The sequence below is a fragment of the Schistocerca gregaria genome, chromosome 2, assembly GCF_023897955.1.
Source record: "Schistocerca gregaria isolate iqSchGreg1 chromosome 2, iqSchGreg1.2, whole genome shotgun sequence".
Classification (NCBI taxonomy): domain Eukaryota; kingdom Metazoa; phylum Arthropoda; class Insecta; order Orthoptera; family Acrididae; genus Schistocerca; species Schistocerca gregaria.
In genome coordinates, this window is record NC_064921.1 from 757,016,357 (window position 1) to 757,038,153 (window position 21,797).

General features: G+C 40.5%; 2 protein-coding genes across 6 annotated transcripts in view; one reads left to right on the forward strand and one right to left on the reverse strand.

Moving 5' to 3' along the window:
- The window catches only part of LOC126334956 (5-methylcytosine rRNA methyltransferase NSUN4), an 83,516-nt gene extending 69,671 nt beyond the window's left edge, over positions 1-13,845 (forward strand). The window contains exon 9 of one of the 2 annotated variants that reach the window (XR_007564792.1): positions 13,555-13,640. Coding sequence is in view for 1 of the 2 variants with exons in the window: in XM_049997707.1 (XP_049853664.1) it covers positions 13,555-13,699 (145 nt within the window). In the remaining variant the exon portion in view is untranslated. Of the gene's footprint in view, positions 1-13,554 lie in introns of both variants that reach the window. The other variant, XM_049997707.1, reaches the window with a different exon arrangement.
- LOC126334955 (sialin) overlaps positions 13,723-21,797 on the reverse strand; it is a 273,379-nt gene continuing 265,304 nt past the window's right edge. For all 4 annotated transcript variants that reach the window (XM_049997704.1, XM_049997703.1, XM_049997705.1 and 1 more), the window contains 2 exons: positions 18,479-18,564; positions 13,723-14,011 (listed from right to left, as the gene is read on the reverse strand). In XM_049997704.1, coding sequence (XP_049853661.1) covers positions 13,892-14,011; positions 18,479-18,564 — 206 coding nt within the window. In that variant the 3' untranslated portion in view covers positions 13,723-13,891. The remainder of the gene's footprint in view (positions 14,012-18,478; positions 18,565-21,797) is intronic.

The following is a 21,797-nucleotide window of genomic DNA, read 5'->3' on the forward strand; positions in this document are numbered from 1 at the left end:
AAATCACCTATATGCATTGCTGTCAATGTGACCAGTTATTCTCCATTATGTCTGGATGTTTTGAGCTATTAGTTTCCAGAATGACTTTAAAAAATACAAAAATTTGAGGGAAACGAAGTTAGGCTGCTATTGGGGTTGACAGGAAATTTCTCGCTGCAAAGGAACAGTAATTTTTGTCTAGGTACTCCTGTTCATAAATGTACTGTCCTCATATTCATATAAAGATCCATTTTCCACACCTTTACATAAGTTTGATGACTTGAGATAAATGTCACATTTATCTACTGGTGTAGACCGCAGAATTTCAGGCACCGTATTGAAGATGACAGCAATGCAACAAAACAGACCACATTGCTCCTGTTTGTAACAAAAAATTCCAATGACCTATTGCAGATGTTGACATGGATGCCAGTTGTGTATCAGCAATCTCCATTGCATCCAGTAAGCTATTTAATGTTGTCAAGGTTCATAAGAAGGTTTTGTACATGCAAGTCAACACTTGTGCTCCCGTCATTACTCAGCTTGCAAAAATATATGGACTTGGGTTCTCCTCCTTAGTGCCAGTGTCACCTACAATAAATGAAACATTCTGATATTAAGTAGTTTCTCGGCCCCATTCACATATACATTTGTGGTTAGTCCGCTGACTTCTCTGGTGTTGAACAATGCACGCACTGAAAATTTGTTTGGTTTGGATGCCTTTAACCTTTTTGGGTTTACTATTCCCAATGAAGATAATCTTGTCTCTGATCAAGTGCCTTATACACAACTCGACTCTTCATGCTCTGTCTTTTCCACCCTGTTTTCTGCAGGCTTGGGTTGTGCCCATAATTTCAAAGTCCACATGACCAAGTGAAGATGGAGCTTGACCACATCACTGCCTCAGCGGTTGTCCAACCGATTGCACACAGTGAATGGGCTACCTCCCAAGACACTGTCAAGAAGCCTCGGGACAATTATGCCTTTGCAGTGATTTCAAAGTTTCTGTCAAAGCTCAGTCTATCATTGAAATGTATCTCTTGCCACACTCTGAAAAACTTTTTGCTAAGCTCGCTGGTGGTCAGTATTTTTCCAAGATCAACCTCTCCAATGCATATTTGCAGCTGCCCATTGATGCTGACCCTCAATGGCTCTTGGTCGTTAACATGCATTTTGGCTTGTATCAATAGTTGCAGTTACCATTTGGTGATATTTCAATGGATTTTCAAATAACTCGAGAGGTCTGTACCTGGGCGTGCCAGCTATTTTCATGATATTGTGGTCTCCAGCTCCTCTGGTGCTGAACTTCTCAACAACATAGGTATACTCTTTTTGGCATCATGCTACCAGCTTAAAAGACAATTGCTGCTTCCTCCAGCCTTCTAGTGTTTATTTTGGGTTTCAGGTCTCTTAGTGCTGGTATGAAACCCCTTCATCAGAATGTCTCTGCCATTGTGGTTCCTTTGCGTCCTATGTCAGTCAAGGAACTTATGCTTTTTGTAGGTAAGATTGCTTATTATCATCAGTTTTTGCCGGGGTTGATGTCAGTTGCATAACCGTTACATGCTTTGTTGCATTAGGTAACATCTTTCCATTGGTTGCAGGTGTACGGAATGGCGTTTTCCAAACGGAAGTCTATGGTACGGTCTGTGCCGATCAACATGTAGTGTTAGCAACAAATGCGTCCCAACATGGACTGGGGGCAGTATTAGCTCATAAATATTCTGATGGCTCTGAGTGGCCTACAGCTTACACATCGAAGGTGCTTAATTCAGCTGACTAGATATTCACAAATAGAGAAAACAGCCCTCGCCATTGTTTATGCTTTAAAAAAGTTTCATATTTTCCTGTATGGTGTAAAATTCAATCTCATCATGGATCACAAGCTGTTAGTTTTGCTAGTTAAAACAAAGGAGTGCACCACCTTCAGTGTTAGGCTCTGTTCCTCTCTCAGTACAGCTGCGAATTTCACTCTGCCTCATGGTTAAGAATGCGAATGCTGACTCACACTCCCATTTTCTGGCCAGTCTGGGCCCAGTTTTTGATTGGGAGGAGTTCTCTGTTTCCTTGTTGATGAATGTGGTCAACAAACTGTTAATGGTTTTCCAATCACTAGCGCTCAGATCATGCAGACAAATGCCACCGATTTGATTTTAGGGAAATGGTATATTGCATACAAAATGGCTGGCCTGAGGTGTCTCCATCGTGGGCAACGACCCCCTCTGCAAATGCTATGTGTTTCGGCATCATTTCACTGTCGTTGATGGTGTTCTACTCTTTGGTACGAACTATTCAACTCCTCATGTAGTGGTTCCCTCTGCTCTCTGTTTGGAGATCCTGCAATTTCTGCATGCTGATCACTGGGGAGTGTCACACATCAAGGCATTAGTTCACCATCATGTTTTTTGGCCTGGTTTAGATGGCAACATCACTCATTTGGTTACGGCACATTCTCCATGCACACTGCAGCAAGCTGCCCCGCAGGCACTCACCCTGTCTCTGTGGTCACAACCTTTGGAAGCCTGGGACTGTCTACACATTGATTTTGCCCAGCCATTTCTTAATGCACACTGGCTAATAGTAGTCACTACATTCTCTTTGTACCCGTATGTTGTTCATTGCACATCAACTTCGGCCTCTGCCACCGTGGCAGCCCTGTCAAAATTTTTTTCCATCGTAGGACTTCCAGCAACATTGGTCTCTGATAACAGCCCTCAGCTTGTGTCACAGGAGTTTACCGCCTCCTGCAGTGCTCGCAGGGTTCGCCACATTTTTGCCCCGCCCTTCCACCTACAGTCCAACGTTGAGGTTGAAAGATTAGTTGGAATATTTAAAATGCAAATCAAAAAGTATGTGACTTGGTCCCTGTCCAACATTTCCTTCTTCTTGTCGGTTCACACCACTCACCCATACCGAACTGCTCCGTGTGTGTCAACTCTGGACGCTTCTGCATCTCCGGGGGCCTGGCCAGGGTCACCAACTCATGCAGCTGTCATCTGTTTCCGGCCCGGGTGACTGTCTGGGCCTGCGGGTTTGGTAGTCATGCAAAATGGATTCTCGCCATCGTATTATGACACCGTGGCTGCCATTTCTGTGACATCCACACAGAGGGGGGCGTCTGTGCATATCATTACGACCTGTTGTGCCTGCGTATGGATGATCGGACAACCTCGGCCGGGACACCGACATTGCCACGCCAGTATGTGTCACTCAGTGGTGCGAGATGCAGCTGGGTCACTGCCACAGCATATGAGGGGTCCCTATTCACCAGTGGATGAGTATGGTGCAGCCTGTCCAATACCGTACCAGCACCGATGCAGCCGCCATCTACACCAGAGCCATCTCCTCCGCCTCCGCCGCCAGCAGTGGGGGCGCCACTAGCACCACCACCAGGCCCTGGACCTGATGTGGACATGAAGCTCATACATCACTCATCCTACCGTATGGATTGATATGGAAAGGCAGACTGTGATGCTGCCCATACCCCAAATACGTCTGACCATACATCTCAATATCAGCACGTCATCTCAGTCAGAGCCTCACGGAGGAAGATGCCGTGGACATCTTGTGAATCCGAGCTATTCCCTAAGGTACTAGGAATGAAGTAATGCGCGTACACTTAAGCTGTACACATTGGCAGTGTTTTGTCATCCACAAAAGTGCACCATGAAGGAGCCATAATGTGAACTTCCTATAGAGCCCACCAAGGGCCAGTGCCTGTTTAAACTCTGCTGTGCTATGCTCAGGCTCAGTTATCATGTTATTACTGGTTGCAAACATTTGCTTATCTTACTATGGTCAGTGGCGTACATGCCGCAGTCTAAAAAAGTTGTACTAACGTTCTTAGTCATGTTGTGGATCCAAGTTTTTCTGTTCTCTGTCCATCACTCATTTTCTGCAGCTGCCTTTTATATAAAAAAATCCTTAACTGATTTTATTACTTCACTGTTCACTTGCACAATTCTCCTTGCAGTGTATTCATTACACATTATGTTTATCTTATTATAACTGACATATCCTGATGAAGTCTAATGAAAGCTTTAGTATTAGCATGTATATTATTCAGTATACTTACCTAGAGACTTACATCAAACCAGTCTTTAGACTGAAGACCATAGCAGCAACAGTTAACAGGCTGAGTCAGTGATTCAGCCAAGTTGAAAGCTGTCTCAAATTGTCATGAATGTCACAGGAAAGTGGTAAGTCATACCCATTTTTCCATTATAAAATTTCTCTTAATTAAGTGGTCAGCACACCTGACTTTCATGCAGATGAGCTGGGTTCAATTCCCCATACTGCCACAGATTCTTTCTTCATGAAAGGGCGCTTAACAGTGTCCACACAATCTCATGATCTCAGTTAAGGAGGTATGTGAATGAGTGGTAGTGGCTCCAAGATCTGGAAAGCTGACAGTGGCTGGGACAGCAGTGTGCTGACCCTGTACCTCTTGATACTGCATCTAAATAATGCCATATGGCAGAGCGTGACATAGCAGTGAGTTATTACTCTGTGGTGCTCGCCAAACAGCATTTTATGTTTGCATCTAAAACATTAAATGCAGCACAGCAAAATTATTTGCAAATGGAGAATGAGTATAAAAAAGTTTCAAAAGTTTCACATATGTCTATATGGTACTATGTTTCACCTGATTACCAATCACAAGCCCTTCATTTCACTACATGGTCTCCACTCAGAATGTCTTGGTAAAATGTGCAGTGGCTGTATCAGTGGGCATTATTCCTAAGAGATCTATTATTGGCCCACCATACGCACTCAAATGTGGACACTTTTTCCCACTTGCCATATGTCCCAGATGCAGAGTTTGGCAGGAACGACGCACTGTGTTTTGTTTTAGATGCCAGTCAAAGACACCTCCTCACCAAATGCCCAACTATAGTGTGTGAAGTAGCAACACACACAGACAATGATCACTGCTCTGCCGTGTGTTGTCTGCAGCACAGCACAGCTGGGCACAGTATCCGCTTAAGGGCACAGACCCAGCATGATGCACTTATTTTTTCATTATGAAACCGGTTTAACATAACTGAAGCTTTCATATTGTTCACCATGGACAACTGTGAATGCCAGGTGGGAATTTCGCCTTCTTTCAACTCCTCAGCTTCTCGTCACTGCAAATTGGGGAATCTGTAGAATGAAGGCGTCACTTGTACTGTCCTGCTTTTGATCCCACCAAAGAACAGACACACACTCCAGAACAGCTAGACCTGTGTCCACAATCAGTCAGCTTCATCACAGTGTTTCAGCCATACGCCACACCCTGACCATGCCTGGCAAAGAGTACATGTTAATTTTGATGGACCATACTGAGGAGCAATGCAGTTCGTAGTTTCTGACGGCCACTCCACCTTTTTGAATGTGGCACAGGTGGCCATCAGCACCACAGTAGCTACCATTCATGTCCTCTCCATTATATTTCCGGTAGAAGTGGCACATTCCATTCTAGTTTTTGACAATGGCTCTTAGTTCACAGTATCTCGTTTCAGGACTTTTGTAAACCTAATCAAGCACGTAATCATCATCCCTTTCAATCCAGCATCCAACTTGGAAGCTGAACAGTTGGTCAGGACGTGCAAGTTGACTCCAGGAAAGCAATCACCAGCTTTCCCATCACCTACCAGTCCACCCCCATGGATGGACATAGTCCAGCTGAAATTTTACATGGGTGCAGACCCCGTTCCCTGCTCTTCGACCTGCTGTGCCCATCTCAGTGATCGACTGTCCATGCAGACAGCCATATTACTGTGTGGGCTCAAACTTGTGGTTGAAACCCCAAGTGTAGCCAAGTTGTTTTCATTGACAGTAAAGGGCAGCCAATTTTTGATCTTGCAGCTGGCCATAAATACCTAGTCGGTAATCGAAATCAGCTCCGGCCACAATGAGATGTCCCCCAGCAGCCAACAAGGCATGACTTATGCAACTACATCCTGGAAAATCCTGCCCATGAGCCTGTCTGCTACTGCTACAACTTCCGCCCTTGTGTGGGATAGGCGGTCGGCAATGACCAGCAATGGGAGCCAATAGAGGTGGAACCATTTCCTCCCACTAAGCTGTCTTTCAGCTCCCACCAACATCAAAAACCCTCTCTCCAAGTAGTTAATGGATGCTGAGCATTCTTGGACTGAGGTGTCCATGAAGGCCAAACCATTGTTTCCTTCGCAACCAGGAATGACATCCAGTCTCCTGCAGGTAGGACCAAGCAGCACTCCAGGCCAACCCGATCAGCCAGGACTCCCACATACAGCACTGGCCTCTAATTTGGACCATCACAATGAGGAATTACTGTAGGAGCTTTTGATGGTGATTCCAGCACCTTTCTCTCCCCTTCCACGATGAAGTCAGTGTGGGGTGAGCCATATCTGGCACTATGTGCTGATTACAGGAGGAAGAGCTTTAGTATCTGATGGTGTTTCAGATACTCTACCTAGCCTGAGTATCAGTATGGAATATAGGTCAGAGATACTCTGGCTTTGTACCACAGCTGTGTCTTGTAGATGATGTCGCAACAGCCGCGGGCATGCCATGTGGGCCCATAAAGTGACGTAGGAGTGCTAGTAAATAATGCAGAATGCTAGTAAATAACGCAGCCCTGCAACCACTCTGCAGTTCTTGCTATTCTCTGAAGCCTTCGACACATACCATTGATAGGAGTGTAATTGGCTTAGCCTGTACTATGTTTTCAATTCAGGTTACTCCCTAACTGTGTATACAACTTTCACTGCGCTCTGGATTTCATTTCTGTTTAGCCATTCACTTCATGAATTCCACTGTCACTAAACACAGGAACTGCCTGTTCGTTCCACCAGTCTTTGTGCCATCCTAAGCTGTAATAAATCCTGATAATATTTGTTAGTGACTTCCTGCCTGATGAGTCTTTCTTTCTTGATTTATAACTAGTTTTACTCTGCACCTTAAGTGTCTATGATTACTAGTTATTTAAAGTGGTTTAGGACAGTTATGGCCTGTATAATGTCTTTATTGAACATACAGATATCTGTTCCATAAAATCCTTCCAGATAATTGCCCCATTCTCATATAAAATATGTGCCAATACTGAGATAACTGTCCTTTGCGGCCATGTTGAAGTGACCAACATTAGGGCACATATTGTTTTTGGTGGAGGCAGGTACTGAAATGTATTGTACCTCTACTATGGCCTTAAAACCTTCAATGTCAGTATTGTAAATTTTACTAGCTCTAAGATGTAACTGATATGCAGTTGCTGTCACTGAAGTGCCATTGAACAAAGAGGAGCAATATTTGGGAATTTGTTAGTGGATTTCAAAGTTATCTAATAGTTGCAATCACATTGTGAATTGGTGACATGCTTCTGATGGCCAAGTTTTCCTGCTTGCAGTTAAGATTAGTTCAGCCCATGCAGATTGTTTAGATGATTATGACAATATCCTTTCAGGCTCAAAATTACTCAGTTTAATATATTGTACAGTAATAAGAATCCAATGGTTAAAGAAGTCGTGAGTGAGCAATGTGTGTGAGGTACATATCTGAGAAGTGCTTATGTTTCTCAAATCAAATCACTGCCTATCACATCAAGGTTGTTGGCACAAACTTTTTCAAAATTAAAAAAAAAAAAAAAGACAATTGTCTCTGTTGTGTTCACAGTGGAATTTATCATTGTTTATAGTTCATGACTGATTGTTGAAGATGGGACATTTTTTGTTACAGGAATGTGCAGACAATCATTGAATGTGTGGTGCAGCATTATATAGTGTCCAGAAACCTGGATAAGCCTACAGATAAATAAGTTTCAAAACAAGTATCATTTCCCATTATGAATTTTTACTCTGCAGCAGAGTGCATGCTGAACTAAGTGCTGGACTGGGACTTGAACCTGGGACCTTCGCCTTTCGTGCACAAGTTCTCTACTGACAGAGCTATCTGAACACGACTCAACTAGTCTCCCACCCATGACAGGGTGTATACATGGACAAGGAAAAAAAAAATTCCCAGATTTTTCCCCGATTTGCCAGTTGAAAATAAACTTTTTCCATGTTAAGTGATAGTATACTTCTCCTCAGCACTAAAACTTATCAATCCTTTGAATGTTTATGGTTTTATACACCGACATAGAATTTTCTGGCACTTTAGAAAACGAAACTCAGGGGGAAAAAACAAGTTTTGGAAAGATCTTTGATGTGCAGCAACACGTACGCTGCATATTTTCGTGTTACAAAGGTATAAATTCGAATTCCACCAAACACCATGTTACTTTCCGAAGCATAGAAATCGAGATTGCAACGTGCTTTTGTAAGCCAGTCATTGCTCATGTCATGTGATCTCGCCAGCTGATGACAGTGTAGGACACGTGAGGTAGTCAGCCAATAGCAAGATCACTCTTAAGTAACGTGAACACACAAATAAGAAAAGTTAATGGTTTAAATTAATATAAATAGTGTTGCCACAAGAAAAACAAAGCTTTTACATATATTTTTGGTCTCGAAGATTAATAAACTGTAAGAGAAGCTAAGCTTCCACATATGATGTTGATCTTCCAGTAAAATTTTTAATAATGACATAAATGTCTGATCCTCTGGGTTTGAATATCTTCTAGACAGTGATCCTCAAAGAGTTAATTTTGAAATGAGAGTCAAACGCTCTGTGATTTAAGAAATTCATTGTACATTCTCGCACATAGTTCATCTTGCATAAAAGGAAAGTTACTCTGAAAGTAGTTGTTGTTGTTGTTGTGGTATTCAGTCCCGAGACTGGTTTGATGCAGCTCTCCATGCTACTCTATCCTGTGCAAGCTTCTTCGTCTCCCAGTACCTACTGCAACCTACATCCTTCTGAATCTGCTTAGTGTATTCATCTGTTGGTCTCTCTCTGCGATTTTTGCCCTCCACGCTGCCCTCCAATACTAAATTGGTGATCCCTTGATGCCTCAGAACATGTCCTACCAACCGATCCCTTCTTCTGGTCAAGTTGTGCCACAAACTTCTCTTCTCCCCAATCCTATTCAATACTTCCTCATTAGTTATGTGATCTCCCATCTAATCTTCAGCATTCTTCTGTAGCACCACATTTCAAAAGCTTCTATTCTCTTATTTATCGTCCATGTTTCACTTCCATACATGGCTACACTCCAAACAAATACTTTCATAAAAGACTTCCTGACACTTAAATCTATACTCGATGTTAACAAATTTCTCTTCTTCAGAAACACTTTCCTTGCCATTGCCAGTCTACATTTTATATCCTCTCTACTTCGACCGTCATCAGTTATTTTGCTCCCCAAATAGCAAAACTCATTTATTACTTTAAGCGTCTCATTTCCTAATCTAATTCCCACAGCATCACCCGATTTAATTCGCCTACATTCCATTATCCTTGTTTTGCTTTTGTTGATGTTCATCTTATATCCTCCTTTCAAGACACTGTCCATTCCGTTCAGGTGCTCTTCCAAGTCCTTTGCTGTCTCTGACAGAATTACAATGTCATCGGCGAACCTCAAAGTTTTTATTTCTTCTCCATGGATTTTAATACCTACTCTGAACTTTTCTTTTGTTTCCTTTACTGCTTGCTCAATATACAGATTGAATAACATCGGGGAGAGGCTACAACCGTCTCACTCCCTTCCCAACCACTGCTTCCCTTTCATGCCCCTCGACTCTTATAACTGTCATCTGGTTTCTGTACAAATTGTAAATAACCTTTCGCTCCCTGTATTTTACTCCTGCCACCTTTAGAATTTGAAAGATAGTATTCCAGTCAACACTGTCAAAAGTTTTTTCTAAGTCTACAAATGCTAGAAACGTAGGTTTGCCTTTCCTTAATCTTTCTTCTAAGATAAGTTGTAAGGTCAGTATTGCCTCACATGTTCCAGTATTTCTACGGAATCCAAACTGATCTTCCCCGAGGTCAGCTTCTACTAGTTTTTCCATTCGTCTGTAAAGAATTCGCGTTAGTATTTTGCAGCTATGACTTATTAAACTGATTGTTCGGTAATTTTCCCATCTGTCAACACCTGCTTTCTTTGGGATTGGAATTATTATATTCTTCTTGAAGTCTGAGGGTATTTCGCCTGTTTCATACATCGTGCTCACCAGATGGTAGAGTTTTGTCAGGACTGGCTCTCCCAAAGCCGTCAGAAGTTCCAATGGAATGTTGTCTACTCCGGGGGCCTTGTTTCGATTCAGGTCTTTCAGTGCTCTGTCAAACTCTTCATGCAGTATCGTATCTCCCATTTCATCTTCATCTACATCCTCTTCCATTTCCATAATATTGCCCTCAAGTACATCGCCCTTGTATAGACCCTCTATATACTCCTTCCACCTTTCTGCTTTCCCTTCTTTGCTTAGAACTGGGTTTCCATCTGCGCTCTTGATGTTCATAGAAGTGGTTCTCTTTTCTCCAAAGGTCTCTCTAATTTTCCTGTAGGCAGTATCTATCTTACCCCTAGTGAGATGTGCCTCTACATCCTTACATTTGTCCTCTAGCCATCCCTGCTTAGCCATTTTGCACTTCCTGTCAATCTAATTTTTGAGACGTTTGTATTCCTTTTTGCCTACTTCATTTATTGCATTTTTATATTTTCTCCTTTCATCAATTAAATTCAATATTTCTTCTGTTACTCAAGGATTTCTGCTAGCCCTCGTCTTTTTACCTACTTGATCCTCTGCTGCCTTCACTACTTCATCCCTCAAAGCTACCCATTCTTCTTCCACTGTATTTCTTTCCCCCATTCCTGACAATTGTTCCCTTATGCTCTCCCTGAAACTCTGTACAACCACTGGTCCTTTCAATTTATCCAGGTCCCATCTCCTTAAATTCCCACCTTTTTGCAGTTTCTTCAGTTTTAATCTACAGGTCATAACCAATAGATTGTGGTCAGCGTTCATATCTGCCCCTGAAAATGTCTTACAATTTAAAACCTGGTTCCTAAATCTCTGTCTTACCATTATATAATCTATCTGATACCTTTTAGTATCTTCAGGGTTCTTCCATGTATACAATCTTCTTTCATGATTCTTAAACCAAGTGTTAGCTATGATTAAGTTGTGCTCTGTGCAAAATTCTACCAGGTGGGTTCCTCTATTATTTCTTAGCTCCCAATCCATATCCACCTACTACGTTCCCTTCTCTCCCTTTTCCTACACTCGAATTCCAGTCACCCATGACTATTAAATTTTCATCTCCCTTCACTATCTGAATAATTTATTTTATTTCATCATTTATTTCTTCGTCATCTGCAGAGCTAGTTGGCATATAAACTTGTACTACTGTAGTAGGTGTTGGCTTCGTATCTATCTTGGCCACAATAATGCGTTCACTATGCTGTTTGTAGTAGCTTACCCGAAATTCCTATTTTCCTATTCATTATTAAACCTACTCCTGCATTACCCCTATTTGATTTTGTGTTTATAACCCTGTAGTCACCTGACCAGAGGTCTTGTTCCTCCTGCCACCGAACTTCACTAATTCCCACTATATCTAACTTTAACCTTTCCATTTCCCTTTTTAAATTTTCTAACCTACCTACCCGATTAAGGGATCTGACATTGCATGCGCCGATCCGTAGAACGCCAGTTTTCTTTATCCTGATAACGACATCCTCTTGGGTAGTCCCCGCCCGGAGATCCGAATGGGGGACTATTTTACCTCCGGAATATTTTACCCAAGAGGACGCCATCATAATTTAATCATACAGTAAAGCTGCATGCCCTCGGGAAAAATTACGGCCGTAGTTTCCCCTTGCTTTCAGCCGTTCGCAGTACCAGCATAGCAAGGCCGCTTTGGTTATTGTTACAAGGCCAGATCAGTCAATCATCCAGACTGTTACCCTTGCAACGACTGAAAAGGCTGCTGCCCCTCTTCAGGAACCACACGTTTGTCTGGCCTCTCAACAGATACCCCTCCGTTGTGGTTGTACCTACGGTACGGCTATCTGTATTGCTGAAGCACGCAAGCCTCCCCACCAATGGCAAGGTCCATGGTTCATCGGGGTAGGACTCTGAAAGTAACGTGTTTCAAACCACCATTTGCAGTATTTTCCCATGACCTGTTGGAAATTGGTTCGTTTCAGCAGTTGCCACAGAGCGCCAGATAACAGGTGACACTGCGCTTGCGCAACTACGATGATGCAGGAAGCCTGCATGTTCGTACATGTAAAACATTAAAAGATCTTGCATTATGTCATAAAAGAAACAAGACATCAGAGGATGTCCAGATTTGGATGTAAATTTTCTTGACTACCAGTACTGTTATTATCTCGTGTTTGGTTCTTTATTATGGCATAATTTCATACAAGCTAGAAGATGGAAAACATGCACTTGAATTACAGTGAACAGTTGAAACTAGCCAACAGTGTGAAATTAAACACTTCTTTTCAAATAAATTGACTGCCTCGCCATAAAAGATTAATAAAAGCCAAAGCTCTTTAGCAAACTGACAAAAATAAGTTCATTGTTCTGCAAGGTGATTAATGCTTGACTGTCAGAAAGGTGGAAATAAAACCTGAAACTAATAAAATATTTTAGCTTTCCATAATTATGCGAACATATTTTAATTCATTTGATATCTCCTGGCCACAGAAATCTGTTTTGTTTTCATTTAATGTGAGAGCAATAAATGAAGAGGAAACAGCAGTATCACTAAAGAAACAGCAGTATCACTAAGCGTAAACACAGGTCACGTGGAGACTACCCACCTCCCCACTACAACTCGGACTGCTCCGTGGATCAGCCCCAGATCTTCGATATTTCCGAACTGGGGCAATATTGGATAGTGGCACCCAGCCACACATCTGTAGCCAGAAGTGGGAGAAGGTACTACTCATACGCGACTCAACTGCACATTCACAAGAGCCTGCCCACAAACTGCTCAAATGAATCTAATGTAAACAGCTGTCACATCACACTCATCAGAGGCAATTTGTTGTTAGGAAGCATTGCATAAACTTTCTAAAGCCTTTGACACACTTCGCTGTTGGCAGACGCTTGTATGAGCACTGTGTTTTATTTTTGTATATGGCGAATTTCCTTTGTAACTTAAGTTTAATTTTCATTTTTTTTTCTCTCATTCATGTTTTGTTGCTGCAGTATTATTCTGCAGAAGTGGGATACATTAATATCCTTTGTTATGAGTATTTGTTCTTACCAGTCAAAATCACAAAAATTTAACTGAAAACTAAAACAATGAAAAATTCCCAGAATTCTAAAAAATGAACTGTAGATTCTGTACCTTGGCAAATATGATCACCTGATCGCACACCTATGAATCTTTCCCTGTTGGGTTACATGAAGTAGTCAGTGTATGAAAGCCCAGTAGAAACTGAAGAGGTAAATCCAGTAAAAACTGAAGAGGGACTGTTAGTAGGGTTGCCAGTCTCTGGGAACCAGGAATATTTGTGAAAGTGCAGAAAATGTTTTTGTGTTGAAGTGTAATGTATGCATAGAGTCATGTCTTCATTGCTTTATAGATATGGATTCTTTTTCCTGTGAAAGCAGTTTTGTTTCTCACTGTTCACTGCACTTGTAGACATTTAACACATCGAACCAAGCAAATTTTGATGTATTTGATTCCTTTTTTTTTTTCTAGAGATCTGACGTCAGCCCTGGATTCTACTAGAAGCATTTTCCGTTTCAGCCACAGAAATGGCTCACGCTATGGTCATCTTGTTCTGCCATTCCTACCATCTAACTTTGGGCCACTGTATTTCTGCAAATTCATGAGGACTGCATGAGGCATAATAATTAGCTGTGAATATTTTGTTATCAAATATTGTTTATTATTGCAAAGTGTTATTTGCACATACACATCACTTGTACACATTTCCACAATATTAAATACAATGTAACTTTAAATAAAATTATCACAAAATAGGAATAAAGCTTGACACTATTTAAATTAAATAAGTCATCAACACCAATAGCAGCTAATCAATTTTGTTCCATGGTTGTTCAACACCTGTTCCAAATATCATGTAGAATATAAAGAGGAAGATATTAACCCCAAATGTTCCATAGAAAATTGCCCTCCACCGAGCAATTGTTTGCTGTGGGAAGAAAAAAAAGTATAAATAACAGTGCAGTCAACCTGTTTTCACAATTACATTTCTTGCTAGTTTTTAATTAATAATTCCTGTACTGTAATAAGGCACTAAGAGTTACACAATTATGTTTGGGGGGAGGGGAGTTATTTGAAATTCCTTTGATATTGGGTGGAAACACTGAATGTAAGTTTTGACTGAAAACGTAAATGCAAGAGCAGTGATAGAGCAGATACAAAACTGAATTAGTAGTAACAATGACCACCTGCAACTTTGTAGAAGAGTTCTCATTCGAATGAGACATACATACAACTTAAGAGATGATTGACACCTCTCAAAATATGGAATACCAGCACAGCTGCATAGTCATAGGCATACATAGTATTAAAAGTTACCCTAGTTTTATGTTCTATGGAGTACTTGCATGACAAATCATTATGTTGTGGAGCAAGTCAGTTTACTTTCAGAAGATAAATTAATTTGTATAAATATGGATGCACACACACACACACACACGAGTTAGTAATTCCTACCCACAATCTTTTAAATATTACAAAAGTAGACACAACAATAATAGAAATTGTTCTACAGAATAAAAAGAGTTTTCAAGGAGAGAAACTTTACCAATTTGATCTCAAATTTTACTTTGCTGTCTGTCAGGTATTTTATATCACCAGATGATCAAAATTTTGGTTGCATCACTGTGCATTCATTTTTGTGCTAAAGACAACCTTAATAGGGGATAATATCTCTAATTTTTTCTTCTTGTATAATTATGCACATCATCATTCCTTTAGACTTCCAGTGGATTATTTACAATGAACTTCATGAGGGAATAAATATACGGTGAAGCAGTAGTCAATATGCCCAAGTCCTTAAATATAGATCTACAAGATGAATTCGGGTGAATACCATGTAATATTCTTACAGCACATTTTTGAGCAATGAAGACTTTCTTTCTTAAAGATGAGTTATTTCAGAACATTATTTCACATGATATTACTAAATGAAAATATGCAGAGTATGTCAATTTGCAGATGTTTGTCTTCCCTAGATTTTCAATGATTTGATGAGCAAATGTGGTTGAACCATGTTGTTTTAGTAGTGCAAAAAAGTGCTTTTTCCAGTTTACATTTTCTTCACTATAGGCGCTTAAAATTAACCATGTTCTTGTTCCCCACCACGTCTTACAACTACCATTGGTGTAGCACCTCTAGATATATAGAACTGAATATGTTGTATCGTTTTGAAATTGAGAGAGAGAGAGAGAGAGAGAGAGAGAGAGAGAGAGAGAGAGAGAGAGAGAGAGAGATAGAGAGAGACCAGTCACAGAAAAACCAGTCACTGATGTTTTTAAGAACGTTGTTTGCCATTTTTCGGTTGATGAATGTCTGCTTGAATTGATTTCAATAGTAGTTTCATCTGCAAACAGAACGTAATTCTGCTTATTGTATGTTACACAGAAGATCATTTATGTATATGTGGAATAATTATTGATTTCTGACACTGTGTTTTCCTTGATTTGTTAATAACTTTTCTTAGTAATTTTGAGTAATATTTGTAATTTACTGCTACTTCATGATCTCTAATTATTTTTTGGCATCAGATATATTTCCCTTTTCCTTTACATGCTACTTTAACCCTCCAAGTGACCTGTGTTTTTTTAATTAGTTTATGCAGAAAGCTATTTTCAAATAATGATATGAATTTACCCAGGAATCAATTAACTTTTATGTCAGTAATTGGTTCATTATAAATTTTATCCCAGGTCATCTCTTGTCAACCATTCTTGAAAACATTAATTATTCTAACTGATTTCCACTGAGGGGTATCTATACTCTAAGGCACAAACATTACAATTAGGGTTCTGCAGTCTATATCCACCTATGTTGGAAAGTTAATTACTGAGATAAAATTACAGGATCCAAAAAGAGGATTCTTTATCACTTTTCCTATCAAAATCCTGTAGAAAACATACATTTAAATTACTACAGGCTATTAACTGCTTGGTGCTGTGTGAGAGCATAGTAAGGACTCCATATTCCTTACAAACAGTTCAGAATCTCCCATTGGGGATCTATATAAAGTCACAATTGGAAGTGAACTATTTTTTCAGTATTAATTGACAAGCAGAAACTTCTGCATGCTGATCACAAAAAAGTCTACTTGTCTCAATGTGTTCAGTCTAGGGCACAGGCAGTGGTGGTGGCAAAGGGGGGTGGGGGTGCTATGGAGGCTATAGACGCCCCCCTCCCCCCCCCCCCCCCCGCCAATGGAGTATCATTACATTGGATAAAATGACTTAAGAAATTAGCGAATATATTAACCTAACAGATTCAATCATTTTTTTTTATAACTATGTAGCAATATAGGTTGCAACATATTTCAGACACGTCTTAACAAAAGAATAAGAGTGACAAATAGCTTACTATCTAAACCAATAAATATCATTTAACTTAAAATGGGTGTCTTATTGTTTATTAATGCACATTTTTTACCCTGAACACCAAAACAATTACCAAAAACTACTTTATGCACCGCCAAATTTTACCAATTGTCGGTGGAGGACCCAAACTCTCCTTTTTTTAAGCGATATTCCATCCCCCCCCCCCCCCCCCCCTGACCGACTTCTAGAATCGCCACTGGGCACAGGATGTCTATGTTTCTAGAGCTCTCTATTTTGAAAAAACAGACAAGAAGCTCTTCTACCTTATTACCCCAACTCCCTACTGTAGGATCAAGAAACTGCACTCATATCGGATTTAATTTCAGCCAGCAGTGGTCTGCCCAACTCAGTGTTCAAACAGCTCACAGCAGTGTTGACCGAAAGCTGGTCCACACTTGCTTGGATAATTGCTACTCCTATTTCATCCAGCTTACCACTAATGCTGTAATTTTCATCTTCAGCCAGGTTGTTTCCTGCTCCACCTACAATAATAACCTGATCCTTTTTTATTACAATCCTTACACAAATTCCTTATGTCCTCTGTCACTTGGCTACGGCTAGCATGTGGCTACACAACACTTGTGACACGATACTCTCTTCCTGATTTTTCCTTTTCCATCTGGTCTACACTCTTACCATGGCTGTTACGTAGCAGGAAGACTCTTTTCTTTTTACTCCGTTTTGGTACTGACCTACGCTTAGTGGGGTACACAAGTCTTCTAACCGAGCGAGGTGGCGCAGTGGTTAGCACACTGGACTCATATTCGGGAGGACGACGGTTCAATCCCGTCTCCGGCCATCCTGATTTAGGTTTTCCGTGATTTCCCTAAATCGTTTCAGGCAAATGCCGGGATGGTTCCTTTGAAAGGGCACAGCCGATTTCCTTCCCAATCCTTCCCTAACCCGAGCTTGCGCTCCGTCTCTAATGACCTCGTTGTCGACGGGACGTTAAACACTAACCACCACCACCACCACCAAGACTTCTAGTGACAAAACTATGATCTACAGATGAATGAGGCTCTTCCCCTCCTACTTCATATAAAGTTAACTTTACCAGTTCCCATGATCTCTTTTTGCCTTCAACCTATCTTGTTCAAATTTCATGTAATCTAGTTCAGCTTGAAGGGCACAAATCTTTTCCTCCTATTCAGAAATTCTCTTTGTCTTTTTTTTCCAGAGCCTACAGTTCCATGGGAGAGCCTCATTTATTTTCCCATTCCATTATCCAATACAGCTGCCCCAGTGGAATTCCAATCCACAATATACACAGGCAACTCCTTGTCTAGACTATCCTATGGCAACACCCATTCATATCATGCACAGCAACACAGATTATAACAACAGAACTGAATGACTTAACAAATTTTGCCCTGCACAAATTTTATAGTAGGAATTTAAGTCCAGGGAGAACAAATAAAAAATTTGGTGTTTGCTGACAACATTGTAATTCTGTCAAAGACAGCAAAGGACATGGAAGAGCAGTTGAACGGAATGGTGAGTGTCCTTAAATGAGGATACAAGGTGAACATCAACTAAACAAAACGAGGATAATGGAATGCAGTTGAATTAAATCAGGTGATGTTGGGGGAATTACATTAGGAAATGAGACACTTACAGTAGTCGATGAGTGTTATTATTTGGGAAGCAAAAAAACTGATGAGAACTGAAGCAGAGAGGATAGAAAATGTAGACTGGCAATGGCAAGAAAAGCGATTCTGAAACTAAGGTATAACTTTTCCTTTCTACTATAGCAAATAATTAAACATGGTTTCATATAACATAGATTGCGTAGCCACATATCTATTAAGTCAAATCTAAAGCTAAAAATTGGTTCATCCTGATCTGAATATAATTTCCTTCCAGAGCACTGTACCTTCTTATTTTAATGCAAATAGTGCACTCATTTTTAAACTATTCATCACAAGGGAACATTTTAAGTTAACTTAGATGCAGGATCTAGTGTTATAAAAAATGAACAGAAATTAATAAGATTCTATCTATATGAACTCCAATTCTTCCATACTTACATTTCCTTCAGTGAGGTAGCCCACAAGCACAGGGACAGTAATTCCTGGTATTGTAGCTACAGTATTTGTGATAGCCATCATTGTGCCTGTAACAAAAAAGTCATCATCAATTTCATTTTTTTTCTAATACAAAAGTATCTCAGAAATAAATGCCAAAATACTGCATACCACTTTAAATGTTGTACCCATTTCTTTCTAGAATGTGAGAGCACATGGAGGCTGAAGACAGCCGATACACAGTATTCTGCAATCAACAGTTTGTATTATGTTGCCAGTGCAAGATAGTATGTGTGTTTCAGGAGTGTGCCTCACTAAAACTGTACAGTTAAAATTTTTTTTTACGTGAAAAGGTTGTCTACACAGAACATTCATCATGAAATGCATACTGTATAAGGTAATAAATGTATTTCATGGGAAGCTTTGTTTAATTGGATACAGGGATTCAACAAAGGATAAAGAGTATTCAGAATCAATGGGCATTTTGGTCACCCTGTTAAGTTTTCTAGTCATGTCACACTAGAACGTTTGGAAGCAATGACTTGGCATGTGCCCTGGAGTACTGTAGCATAAAATACACGATCCTTTGTAAATGGTTGAATTTTAACAAAGTTTGTTCACATTGATTCCCATGCTGGTTGACTGCACAGCACAAATGGAACAGAATGATCCTATCTATGCAGCACCTCATGTGATCTATATCAAACTGATTTTTCTTTCTGTTTCATTCATGTATGGAGCCTCTTTGTGCACATTAATTGATCTAATCCTGTCTTCATGATCCCTACAGGAGTGATACATGGAGGCAGTAGTATATCATTTATTAGATTCCTCACATAATAATTGTCCTTGGAACTTTGTTGAGTAGACTATAGAAGGCTAGATGGTGTCTTTATCTTCAAGTGTCTGCCACTTCATGTTTTTCAGTATTTCTATGATACTCTCCTGTGAGTCACATGCACTTCCACCTTTCATTCTGCCCTTTAGTTTCTATATCCCCTGTTAGACCTATTCAGTATATGTTCCACACACTTGTGCAAAATTCTGTGATGGGTATTTTCCCAATTCGCTGCCAATGAAATGAAGTTTGTCCCATGATTCATCTATGACTGGGCCTATGTAATTGTTCCATATCATATCCCTACAGACTACTACCCACATATTATCATCAGTTGAATGACATCGCGGTTCTAGGCACTCAGTCCGGAACCGCGTGACTGGTATGGTCGCAGGTTCGAATCCTGCCTCGGGCATGGTTGTGTGTGATGTCCTTAGGTTAGTTAGGTTTAAGTAGTTCTAAGTTCTAGGGGACTGATGACCACAGATGTTAAGTCCCATAGTGCTCAGAGCCATTTGAACCATTTTTTGAATGACATCAGTTGTGACTCACTGATAGTGTTCTCATATAATACTCTTTACATTTTAGAAATTTTAAAGCACGTTGAGAATCACTGCACCACTTTAAAAAAATCTTATAAAGATCTATCTGAATATTAGTGCAGATTCTTCCAAATAGTACTTCATTATAGATAGCTGCATGACTTGTCAAAATTGTGAGGTTACAATTAAAATTGCCTGCCAAGTTAACAATATACAACATCTACAGCAAAAGTTACAATCCATTTCCAGGAACACCTGAAGTTATATTTCTGCATCTGTCTATGACACTCTATCCGAGACAAGATGCTGCCTCCTTACCACAAAATTCTCAGTCCAGCCACAAATTTTAACTTAATACTCCTCCCCCCCCCACCCATGATCATACTTTTGATAATAGATAATAAGTGTTAGTGTAGAACTGAGTCAAATGCGTTTTGGGATGCAGCTATCTGACTCCTTGGATCCATGACTTTTAGGATGTTACATGAGAATAGTGAGAGTTGAGTTTTGTCTGACCAATGTTTCTGAAATCCATGCTGGTTGGCATGGAGGGACTCATTCTCTTTGAGATACCTCATTACGTTTGAGCTCAGAATATATCCTAAGATTCTACAGCAGCTGCATGACTTCTGCTACCTTTCTTGTAGATGGGTATGACCTGTGCTTTCTTCCAGCTACTGGGCACAGTTTATTGCTCGAGGGATTTGTGGTATATTATAGTTAAGAGTCCTGCTACCAATATGATGTTGCACTCCCTCTGGCCTGGGTGCATGGGATGATTTGATAGGCAAGGGTGTCATAAAGTCATTGAATCCTCTACCGCACAAGCTGGCCCACAACTGCTGTCACTGGTCCTTGGTACTCTGGATAATGCGACTGGAACAGAGTCTATGTCTCAGCTGGTTCCACATACGTTCTCCTGAAACAGGTCTGGGGAGCTGGCTGATCATAACAGTAATTCAACATCCGTAGATGACCACTGTCCTGTTGAAACATGGCACTGAGGTACTGTCACATAAGGGAAAGGAAGGGAAGATAAAGAGTTTAATGTTCCATTAAACTGTGCAGTCATTAGATAAGCTTGGATTACGAGTGGGCAGAGAAGGATATCCCTTTTCAAAGGAAACATTCTGGCACTTCCCTGGAACAATTTACAGAAGTCATGGAAAACATAAATCTTGGATGGCTGGACAGGGATTTGAACTGTCGTTCTCCCAAATGCATGTCCAATGAAAATATGTCTCTGGTGTACCATTGTGTCATCAGAGTTCTTTCAATCATTACCAGCCAACCCCTGAAGTCATACCCAATTGTTCTCCACAGAATGACACCAGGCATAACACCATAACACTGCTACGCCTCTTCAAAATGTATGAATGGGACATTTCCCCACGTCACCAACATGCTCTCTGACAATGGTCATCTGGGGCAGTGCCAAACCGCGATTCATCGCTGAGCACAATGTGACACCATTCATCAGTACTGCATGTTTTCGGTCATGGCATCACTCCAAACGCAGCATACAGATGGGATAATAATTCTCAAATCTGGTTGCTGCCAGTTTCTAAAGGTGCTGGATGTCACAGGCAGTTGCAGGGAGTCCATTACTCATTCTCAGATGACAGATGCAGATGTTCAGAGGTTATGGTGTACATTGTACACATTCCTTCTTTGTGATTGTTAGATGTAGCCAACTTGGATCTTGACAGTAAATACAGGATGTATATAGAGTCCGGGAACATTTTAAATTATTTATTGCACAGATATCATACATATGTCATTTTGAAGAGTGACCCTGCAAGTTTTTTTTTTTTTTTTCCATGTATACCGCCACAGAGTAGTTTGGTAAAATGCCGATAGTCAGCGCTAGTCACAAATACGGCAAGTTCGGGTGTGGAGCGAGCTTTCTGTGTGCTGGAGTTCACCAAAAACAATTGGGCTA